This window comes from Terrapene carolina, unplaced genomic scaffold (assembly GCF_002925995.2).
Source record: "Terrapene carolina triunguis isolate 2854851 unplaced genomic scaffold, T_m_triunguis-2.0 Scaffold180, whole genome shotgun sequence".
Lineage (NCBI taxonomy): Eukaryota > Metazoa > Chordata > Testudines > Emydidae > Terrapene > Terrapene triunguis.
In genome coordinates, this window is record NW_020664531.1 from 6,857,072 (window position 1) to 6,869,276 (window position 12,205).

Below are 12,205 nucleotides of genomic sequence, written 5' to 3' on the forward strand. Positions count from 1 at the left end.
CTACAAACGCTGACAATATCATTTTAAAAACACTCTATGCTTGGCTCTCCATGGCAGCCAAGGAAAACGCTGACAGGCTCCCGGATTCTTAGCCACCAAGCCTCAGCGTAAGCTAAAGCTGCTGCTTTAAAGGGACAACTTTCATTTATGCCACTTGTGGAAGGTCCCTCAGTGACATCATGCCAGTTGAGAGCCTTGCACAGCGGTGGTGGAGCTGGCGCAGGAGGTGGCATAGCTGCCTCTGCCAGTCTTACTCTGGCAAGAAATTCCCCTGCACAGGGAAAATTCATGAGGGGAGCTCTCTGGCTGGTTTAAGTACACTTTGCACTGCACAAGCAGAAACCAGCCCTCTTACACCCTCTGGCCAAAAGACTAAACTTTTGCTAGTAAACAATTCTGCTCTCAGATCTGCACTGATGTTCGTGGAAGTTCTGCACAAGTGTAGAGAGCAGAGTCGCAGAGCAAATCTGAGTGCAAAATGCTGCTACTGGATTTAGATGTGATCATGTGAAGTATCATGTTAGGAGTTATCAAGCTAGTCAGCTATTTGAAACCAAACACATTACCAGGGTGAATTCAACAGTGCTATCTGAGGCTCCAGTTGTAGTAGAGTTCTTGTTATTACTCCAGAGGTTATAGGCAGCTTCCTGAATAATTACTATCCACAGGCAACCTAATTCATCACAAGAGACATGACAGGATATAAACTCGGCTGCATTAATTCAAAACTGGTGTGGTTTAAGGATGTGACTGTTAACACAACCACTACACAGAAGGTGTGAATCAGTGGTGTATAAAGCACATTCCCTCGGTCCTACAGTGATTATTACTTTTGAAAAAATACATTCATATTGTCCAATATAATGGGAAAGAAGCAATATTTGGTGGTTTGAACAGAGGACTGGAAGTCAGATCTCTTGAGCTTTGCTCCTGGTTCAATCACAGATCTGTTATGTGACCCTGGGTCTGATCTTTTAAAAGTGCCTAATTCACAGACATGTTCTGAGGCTTAAGTCATTAATGTTTGTAGAATATTGTGGGATCCTTCATAATACCAATAAATAGATAGCATGTGATTGAGAGTTTTATTGCCAATGAAGTGATGGCACATAAACTGTGAATAGGAAAACACTTCTTGCTATCATGGCTTGAAATTGCTTTTCAGTCAAACATTTGCATCCCACCTATTTTATTACAAAGGAGTATGCACACCAAGGAAGGACTTGAAAAACTGAACTAGCAGGTAGAACTTTTCTTGGTACGTAAGAAGCCTTATTCAACAACTTCTCCAGCATTCAAACTTTCATGTTAAAAAATTAAGGTTCTAATCCATATGGTTGTGAAGATACCTTTTAAATGTAAGAAAATCCAGTGCTGTCTTCCTGAGGTTGCCGGCAAATGTCACAAGTTTCTCAGCAGCTGCTCCCAAACAATAGCTGAAGGAAATTAACTAGACTCTAGTCAGCTTCACAAGTGTCATTCAGAACCTTGTGAGCAGAAGTGGCACTGTCATGAATCAGGCCACATTTTCTTAGCTGCTGCTCATAGGTTTCCCATGAAGCTACAGAGGTGGCTACTGAAGATATTCACTCAGCAGTCAGGATGCTAAACAAGAGAAACAGACCCTTTCCCTTCCTAAGAGCTAGGAGGCACTGGAAGATGGTGAGGAAAAGAGAAAGAGAATTTACACCATTCCAACACAGTTTATCGTACATGTACTAGTTAGAGGATCATGTAAAAGACTGATACCAACACAGGGTCTAGGGATAGCACACTGGTATCAATCCCACCATCTTTCCCCTTTCTAAAATCTGCACTGAGGGCTAGAGTTTATGCAGTGGTGCTACAACCAGAACTGTCTGGTGGCCAGACCCCCTTTCATCTTCCATGTCAATCACTGGCTAGTAGGTATAGTCCCATGGAAGGTAACAGGGAAATTTTTCAAGCAGTGAACTAATGGGCAATTTATTGATCCAAGATACTACTCTATGTGAAGGTGTATACACCAGAAGAGTCAGTTGAAATAGTGTGGCCTGCCACTTTAATTGTGCTCAAAAATAGCTGGCTGTGCATGAGTTACCATACGTACAAAGGAGGTTGACCTTGGCTCATCTAATAAGCAACTAGTGCAAACATAAAAACACTCTGAAGTTAAGAGCTTGTTCTAACAATAGAAAGTAATCTGTAATTATTTTTACACCGTTTATCTTGTGATTTTGTTTCATATTAGTTATATTAGGGGAGAGCTGTGAAATTGTTCATTCAAGTATATGAATTTGACAAGAGGGATATTTTGGGGTGTTTTTTCTTAATTTTAGGTAATCTGTCCAACTAAGAATAGGGGGAGGGGTGAGAGTCTGGGAGAAACATTAAATATTTTAATTCATGGAAATGTCTTGTCACCAGATAATTTAGCTGCTTCCTGGTGTTCCAATAATTGCTATACCTAGAATTCTTATCAATGCTCTTAGACAACACAAAGTGAAACCCTTTAAAGATGCTAGCTCACTTTACTGTCTCACTGAAAGACAAAGCAAAAAGGGGTTAAAATGGCTTCTAATTCTGACCCAATTTGTGTTGGGTAAGTTTTCCTTAGTACTCCGGGTTTAGTTATTAAATCTGAACCTGGACTCATGCTAAAGGATAAATGGGGAAGGAGGGTGCACTTACAGAGTTGGTCAGTATTGATACATACAATATTATTCAGTTCACATATTTTTCCACAGCATTTACCAAAGGGCAGCATCTCCCCATCTTCTAACTGCACTTGGTGCTATTTGAACCAAAGCTGAAAGAGTGCTTCAGTACAAAACAATCACAAGTCTTCATGAGTAATATGCATACACCTTATTTGATGCCCATGATATCTTTCATGTATATAGCACTTTCATCCCAAGATACTTTGCCAACCACAGATATATACAGAGAGATAAAGATATGAATTGTGCATTGCCAAGAACTCAAGGATTAACAAGCACCCTTATTCCTAAAAAAGTGCCATAGGATCTTTGATTTCCTTTTCAGAGTAAAAATGTGAGCATGTGTGTTTTCGCCATTTCTTTTTTCTTCTCCTCCCTCGGAAGTTTTTGTCTGATAGAAGGCAAGAAAGGCCCAAGTCCACTGCAAAAGTTCCTGGAAAAACTGCAAAAAAAAAACCCTTTGGCATTACCACCAGTTATTTTAACCCAAACCTGCTTCCCTTAAATATGCTAACTGCCTGTGCTTTGAAGAACAACTAGCAGTAATAGTTCTGTGAAGATGTAATAAAAATGTGCAACTACAGACTGAAATCTAAATCAGGTTAAGCAAATCAAAAAGACTAATCAAAATGGATTACTTACAGTTCTGGTTACATGACTCATAAAGGTCTCAGAGTTATCAGGCTGTGAAGAATAAAAATAAATGATTAAAATCAATTTAATCTTTTCCAATACTTTTTAAAATACATGTTTAAAAAAGCTCCCCCCATACCTCTCCCACCCAACAAGCAAATGTCACTGAAACAGACACACAAATGGAAATTAATCTTACGTTGTGTGAGCTTCTGAGTTCTACTAACTACAGGGACTCTCTTATTCCAAAGTTCTGGCATACAGTTACTTCTACAATAAGAGAGGACTAACATGTTGGAGACAGAAAAACAATGTCAAGGAGTGAATTTTCATTGTGGTATGCGTGATTTAGCGGTGCAACTCCCATTTTACCCTTTCACGTTCTCATTCTTTGCTACCAGATGCAAAACACACGTATACGTGCGTACTAAGGAGGGAAGTTAGGTCTTTCCCTTTAGGTGTTCGTGGTACTAAATACCGCACACAGCTTTGAAAATGTAGAGATTCATGTCTATTTTAGTTTAGAAATAAACTCAATTAGCAACATTTTTTTTTAATAAAAATTAAAGCTAGCCTATTAATCAATATGGACAAAATTCTGCCTTGACTCACTGGGCTTGATTGACTACAGCATTATTCCAGACTTATGCCACTGTAATAATCAATAGAGTTACACTAGTCTGAAACAAGGGTAATGTAGTGGTGATTCAGGCTCAATGACTACAATGTGGTTGTAAAGGATTGCATTAAGGACAGAATTTGGCCTCTCAGGTGAGAAGATACACCAGTTTAACGATCTTGCAATATGAGGTTACAATAGGATGGCAGCAGAAACATTTTATTTTGCTAAATACACAGCAGAATTACTAGAGCCAAGCAGCCTTCACATGTTAGAGAGAGAAACTTACCAAATTTTAAACTAAACGAATTATGCCTATGTACAAAGAGCCCATCATGCATAAAACAGCAGTCAAGCTTTAAACCCCTAGAAAGATGGATATCCTGGGAAGAGGCTGGATTCTGGGTAAAATCTGCAAAGTCAATTTCAGACATCTGGCAGAGAAGAGCTCAAAGAAAAGGTGAGGGTAGATATTTTGCTTTTGTAATAAAAGAGTGTTATAATCATAGTTTATATTCATCTGTGCCTTCTATCCTAAGGGATCCAAAATCACTACACAAACTGTGAACCCGATTTGCAAACGCTATACAGAATAGGGATCACTTCACCCATCACTGAAATGCAGTCACATCTGGGGTAAAATATGGCAGCTATTAAATGGCACTCAGCAACACTACACAAGAGCTTAGAACAAGAAATGCAAAACAATACAATATCCAATTGCAAGTTCAGTTTTATCCTCTCCAATTAAAGTACAGACTAAAGGGACAGGGAATGAGGAGATGAAAGTAGACAGCACAACCCTTCTTCTCACTGTCATAGCACTTGCGGACACAGAGCCATGCACTAACTCAGTGTTGAGTAAAGAGAATTCAGTCTTGAGACACTTACTTAATCTGAAAAGAGCTCTCCAAGACAAAAGATGGTTCCATTGCTCAAGCACATCTCCACTGAAGACCAGTTCCTGATGCTGGGAAAACACTCAGCCCAGTTTAAAATGGCACAGGCACAGTAAGAAGAAAAAGAAAATGTGATTCCTTCTGTTGAATCACCTTGCTGACTGGGGTGAGTTTAACCTGCAGCTTCAAGGCTTTGAACAAGCTTGCAACTTGATCAATGTTAACTATAAAGACTTTGCAAAATGTAAACACACGAATACAATGTTTGCACAAGGCTGGAGTACCAGCCACTGCCCAAGAGAGATTAGAACTGCTCCAATATACTCGCATGACCAGGAACTTGTGCCACCCGACCAAGTCACAATAGAATCAGAATGGGAGAGAATTGCAAATCTGACTCCACGGATTGGCAAATGAGTGCAGCGTTGACCTGGAAGGTGCAGTTTTATTATTTTCTATTCTTTTTGTTGGGCAGTCACCGGAGATGAGAGTCTTCTCTCATTAGAGGCAGATTTTCTACCATCTTCAGGAAAGAGGAAATATAAACCTGCCGGAAGTTCAGATTTTATCTTAACTGCAAATGCAGTTTAATGTCTGAAGTACGTAAAATATACTTATTAGCAGTACCCACTTAATGTGCCTGCATAGAATTTGACAGCACATACATCCTGCACTAAGCCATAACCACTCTCACAGCTCGATAAAGATTAACAAAGAACACTTTGATACACTGGTAACAACAAGGATAACCAGAATCATTATGATTAAATAATTATCTGGATTAGTATTAAAAAATTAAATCCCTAACAGAGCAGTCATTGTACTGAAAATTCATGCGGAAATAATTCTCTGTATAAATGGCTAAAAGTCCCCTCTTCCCCCACTTTCAGCATAATGGTGGCTAATATGAATAGGAACTGATGCACAACAGCAGCAATAGAAGCTTTTTATATACAGGAGATAGGCGGGGCAGGGCAGCTGTAACAGCAAGGGTGTCTTTCCATTGGTTTTAAAATTCTATTTTCTTACAATTCTTCCTTAGAAACATGAAAATAAAATCAAGGTCTTCTCTCATAAACTAAGCATGCCCTAAAGTATGCTGTCTGCCTATGGTCCCCTACAGACTATATACTAGCTGAGAATGGTGCAGTAGCCCTCTGGCCACACCTCCGTCTCTCCAGAACACCCCTTGCATGATCTCTGTGTTGGATCCTCCAGGAGCAGGTGGAGCCAGCTATGCCAGCTACCAAACTCTGGAGGAATCCCCAGCTGGGGAGTTCTCTGGGTTGTTTACAGCATCTTTGTGCTCCCAGCTCAGTTCCAAGGGGTCAGACCATGGCATGGAATCTGTTCCTTTAGATAAAGTGTTGAAAAATGATTGGGCACAATATGTCTGAGATTCTCTTACTCTGGAAACATGCCAGCACAGACTTATGTGTCAAAGAAATCTACTTGCAGCCATCATGCCATTAATAATTCAGCATTGGACACCATGCAGCAATTATGAAAGTTTGATGTCCTTATAAGCAAATGAAAAAGGACATTTAGAATAGAGACATACAGCAACCTTAACCATATGTGTTGATGTACACCCTAGCTAAAATGCTCATTCAGAAAGGGACAGTAGGGAGATGGCAATTTATGTTGATCTGCAGAGATAAACAGGCACATGTCAAGTTTTTATGAATATGAATATGCAATTTTTGTGCTCACACTTTTTTTCCAGATCCCATCCTTTCAGTTTTGTATTTACATGACATATGCCACTAGTCAAGTGTTTGGGGAATTCCACCATCTGTTTTGCTCTTTCCATCACAAGAATGATACCCATACCAAAATCTGTACTGGCCCTCTCATAATAAAGAAGATGTCTTTTTGTGTGTGTGTTGTCTTATGTGAAACAAGGCCAAAAGCCAGACTTGCCAAATATCTGACAGTTCCTGGGAAGGCCTTGCTGTTTGGCCAGTGCTCCCACATAGTGAGCATGACATTCATGGCTTCTGAGATAACTGTCAGGAGGGGATTTTTAACATTTTGTCTGCTTCTAAACTTTTGAGCAGCCAGCTTTTGAGCATCCTTACTCATTGCTCTCTCTCTCTCTCGCTCTCTCTGTGCGTTGCATTACAGAGAGGGAGCAGAGAAGCCAACAAAGGGTGTGAGCAACCAGGAGGTAACTTCCTGGACTATCTGCTTCAGATGGCAGCATCAGAACTATTCCCTCTAGCCTCCTGGTTTAATGGGGAGAGAGTAGAGAAAGGACTGCAGGATGTGAGATGGAAAAGACGACCGTGGGAACCAGAGTGGTGGAAGAGAGACCTTAGGAGCAATAGAGGAAGTGATGAAGAGAGAGGCAATGGAATATAAGGGACAGCAAATAGAGGACAGAGTGACAAGAACAGAGGAACAAGGGTAAAGAGACAATGTAGCACTGGAAAGAGCAATGGGGAAGATACTTAGCAGAACAGAGCCAGATATAAAGGTCAAAGAAGAATGAGAGGAAAGGAGATGCATTGCCACTGTTAGCTTCAAGTGGTAGCAATCAGACTCTGGTATCTGTCATCCAGTAGTCGTCAACATCATGCAAATTAGAGAGACCTGCTTCACACAGACAGACAAAAGGGGGTATCTTGGCACTATTAAAGTCAATGGGTGTTTTGCCCTTGACTTCAACAGAGGTAGGATTTCACCCTAAGAATTTAAACCAAGATTTTCAAAAAGAGCTAATGATTTTGGATGCCCAACTTTAGCTACCTTAAGAAATTCTGAGTGTCTGAAAATCAGTCCCCTTAGTCTCAAAATTCACACCCAAAAGCAAGGCCTCTAAAATCGCTATTCACTTTTGAAAATTTTGGCCTTAAGCTTTATGCAGTAGATAATGACAGTTCTGGCTACAACCAGAAGTTAAAAGAGAAGTGCCCCTCTTGCTGTAATAGGCCACTCACATTTATAGAACTAAACAATTCAATACCTGGATAGGGTAATACAAATCTCTCAGGTGAGTGGCTAATTTGACATCTCAAATATATGCCAGTGTTGCGCTTTCTAAGAATGTTAAATAGGTTACTTCTCAGATAGTAAATAGGTTCTGGCTCAGATCCAGTGGTCCAGACAACAGGGCCATGCTGAGGGCCTCACTGCTGGAGTTCAGGTTTGCCATTGGCTGGGTGAACAGCAGTGTTAAGTTTTGATTTGGGTCTCAGTTCACTCCTTCTCAATGCCCACAATGGCACCAAGCCTTGGTGCTTTTCCCACAATCTCTCTTTGATGCAACTCCCCCCACTTCAGACACCAGACTTTCATCACCTCCTCTCACACTCTGACTCCCATCTTAGACCTCACTGGCATTGCTAATCCTGTCATGAGGAGCTTTCCTCTGCCAGTGCGTCTGAATTTCTCTGCTGACCCTAATATTATTCCAGTCACATCTCATATGCAAACAGTCAATTTCTGTAGTGTCCACATGGAAGCCCCAGACTTGATAAGAATGAGGTAGACTGGCATTAGTGGCCAGCCCTGAGACACAGAGACCTTGTCAGATATGAATCCTGTGGCTACAGGATCAATAGTCTTCCTTAAGGGGAAGCCACCATAACTACAGTCTAAGAGGAAGGCAAGGAAAAGAAGGTTTGTCATAAGGATAAGCTGCTATGATCATGTCTGCAGAAGTCAGAGCATGGAGACATGAACTGAACCAGAAGGCTGAAGCAAGGAAGATGGTGTGTGGAAAGAGGATGTTAGTGGAGGATTTTCAGGAGCAAACCGGAAGTTTGAGGTGAGCTGACGGGTGTTTGTGGATGGGGGAGGAAGTCTAACAAGAAGAGATGGCAGAAAAATGCCAGTTTCTTTGTGGGAAATTTAGGGGAGATGGGAATTTTTTTTTTCAAAAATTTTCATGTTAAATTTTTCATTTTTTCTACGAAAAAAATTAAACCAAAACCTAAAACCTTCACATTTTTCTCTAAAACCAAAAATGTTTAACCATATTTTACTGAATATTTGGGGGGTGTTGGTTGGTCTTTAGAAAAAATAAGATATTCAAATAAAAACTCAGAATTAAAAAATAAAAAGAGGTCATGTTCCATAAAAAAATGGTTTTGATGGAATATTTTCAGTCAGATCTACTAAGAATTCAAGGGAGTTTGTTAGAAACTTAGAGGATGGAATTAGGTGATGGGTAGAGGAATTGCACAAAAAGGATCCAGAATTTGCTCAATGCAATCCAATTGGATCAGATTATTTTTATATATCCAAGGTATTTATATGGCCTCCATCACCATAATATGTGAACACCTCAAAATCTTTAATATATTCATGAGGTAGGGATGTGCTGTTACCCCCATTTTACAGTTGGGGAACTGAGGCACAGAGACACTAAGGGCTTCTCTATACGGGACACTCAGGCGAGTTAAGGCACACTAAAGGTGTCAAGTCAACGCACATAAAATTAAAGCGCGTTAAACCCCCATATGTTTGCTCTCATTCAGGAATAAAGTGGTCTTAGTTCACTCTAACTTAATCCTTGTAATCACACACACCAAAGGTACAATATTTGTACCTTCTTCTTATAATGCATTATCTGTCTTCATGTGCACCCATGACATGCTCATCACCAATAATAGCATTTCAGGAGCAGCAAACACAATCCATCACTTTTTTCCTGTACAAAGTACATTCAAAGGATGGTTAGATTCATATTCAGTACAAGATTAAGCAAGGCTTTGTTATGTGAAGTGTGGGACGAACAGAAATGTTTACAAGGCAGGGACTCGTTCAAGAGTAACATTTCAACTCCCTATTAAAAAAGCCATCTGTTGCTTCCTGTCAATAATGCTTAGAAAAGACCAAAAAAAAAAAAAAAGTTCCACTCCTAAAGGAAACTGGCTAATGAAGTCAAAAGAATGGATCAAGTTGACTTAACTACAATCAAAGACGCAAAAAGTTACAACAAAAGAGAAGATAAGACCAAGGAATGCGCACCCACTTTCAAGTGAATATAGTGGGAGATCTCCTGTCCTCTTTGTTCATTTGAACAAATAGAAAGATCCCTCACCTTTGTTAATATCTAGATGATCAATGGGATTAACTTTGCTTTTCCTTTTATTTGACTACTGCTTTAAAGACACCTGGAAAGTAAGGGAAATACAGCATTCTCCATCACTACATGGTTAACCTTAGTTTTTAATACTATGATCCTTTTCAGGAAATGAACATGAGATTCAACCTTTGTCTGATCAGCATGTGATGAACTGGAGCAAAGACAGTTAAAGCAGACCCACCAGTCCAACTCTCCCCCCTCACCTACACACTCCATGTTAGTAAAGTTTACTTGTATGCAATCGTCTCCCTAGAAACGAGCCAGAAGGACAGCTTAAGATTTGTAAGTGTAGAGAAGTCAACTAGCTGTACTACCCAAGGTAGTTATTATATTATTGGGCAGCTATGAAAAAAAAAAGTCTGACAAGTGAAATCAGCATGTGACCTCTATCAAGACACTGACTGAAGGCAGAGAAAGTGGAATAAGGTGGCATTGATTGAGGGAATCATTTTATGATAACACTGAGTAAAACGGAGCCACCAGTTATACAATAAAGCAGTCATCGCTGAGCCTAGCTAGTCAATATTTAATCTGAAGTTAAAATATTAATCCATTCTTAGCTCCCCCAAGTAGAAGGTTAGGAAACTTTTTGCTCACAAACACCTATGTTTATTAAACAAATTTAGACTGGAACAAAACTTGCCTCCAAAGTTAATGCTACAGGGGTTGGTTTTCTTTATTGAAAGACAAGTAGCAGCCCTCCGCAGCACTGTAATGTTTAACTCTGTATTTACTGAACATTTATGAGAGTATATTTTGCTGAAGTTAAAAAAAAAACACAACACAGAGTATGGCTGATGTATATTTTACAGACTTTATTGGGAAACTGATAGGCTTAGAGACAGCTTTTCCTCTCCATACTCCAGACACTCTACTCATTCGAAAGTACTTTAAAAGGAGGGCAAAAAATATGCTTAAAAAGCTAAATCCTCCAATCGATGCTGCAGTTCTGCTCTTGTTCTGTACACAGAACTGTCATTGCCAGAAAGGGTACCTCTGCACATGGACTGATTGGAGAATATGCTGTAAAAGCAGAATGAAGAATTTTGCCTGGATCACACATGCTTCTTTTCATTCTGAATGGTCCATGGACAGCAAACCAGAGAGCATGTAACTCTATTTGCATGCCCATTAAAGGCAAATGTACATGAAAGTTTCCTGTGGCAAAAGAATACGAATGCCACTAAACAGTCTGAAACAAGTTATTGTTCCATGCATAAAAATGCTTCACACCGCAAATGTTACCATGAAAACGGAAAGGGGGGAGGAAATGCACTGTGTCTAGTGAATGCATCATATTGCTGGATTTAGTTTTAATTATTGCTGCCTTAGTTATCTACATTGTAGCATTACAGAAAAGCATCAACTTTCTTCTAGTACTACAACAGTCATATTCCAAACTGAGTCATGATAGGAACTTGAAGCCAACTTAGAAAAAGAGTACAATCATTATCTGAACAGGAACAATTTTTTATGGTGGACCTGGGAAACTACCCTGACAAGCACTGCAACTTTATTCTTCTGTGGTTTAATACAGTTCTATTCACGCCAATATCAAATAGAAAAACATTTTGTTAGATGTAATTTTTGTGCAGACACTTTAACTGAAGTGTAGGAAAATTCCTTTTTTGTTGTTATAGTTGTTGAAGAACAAAGCACACATATTGAGTCTGATTTTCATTGCATTTTGGATGCACACTAGTATCTTGAATAGGATGCATTAGGACATGAACACATGGAACTTTCTAACTGCTATCTTTCATTTTTTATTAAATTCTCTTTGCAATTCTCCATATATTTCTATAGCTTTCATGGAACAATATTGACTCCCTCTGGTGGCCAAGGTAATACATGTCTCTAGTGGATATAGACTGCATGACATATTTCAAAGGCACTACACTGAAATCTTATTGGGTTTTTATTTGTAGACCAACAGAGATTTAAGAGCGGCTTCAGGCTAAGAGACTGAAGAGCTCTTTTAGCTCAGGTGGTAGAATCTCATGTTTTTAGATTAAGAGTTCAATGCCTGCTCCCAACAACGTACCTAGGGAATGGCATTACATTTATTAGACACACATCATTGCTCCAGATAAGGGAGGGGAAAAAAGCCAAGTTAGAAATGGTTCCACATACAGAAATGGGAAACCTAGGGGGGAAAAGACTGTTAGAAAAAGGTTAAATGATCAAGTCAAAAGTGCCACTATTACTGCTATCTCTGTTCCCTCCTTAATTAATAACTACTGTATGTAGATATATGCAT

The 12,205-nt window shown here is 39.6% G+C and overlaps 1 protein-coding gene across 1 annotated transcript in view; it reads right to left on the reverse strand.

The window, feature by feature from the left end:
- LOC112109441 (tensin-3) overlaps positions 1–12,205 on the reverse strand; it is a 352,165-nt gene that overhangs the window by 180,918 nt on the left and 159,042 nt on the right. Inside the window, exon 6 of the mRNA XM_026654112.2 lies at positions 3,342–3,383. Coding sequence (XP_026509897.1) covers positions 3,342–3,383 — 42 coding nt within the window. The remainder of the gene's footprint in view (positions 1–3,341; positions 3,384–12,205) is intronic.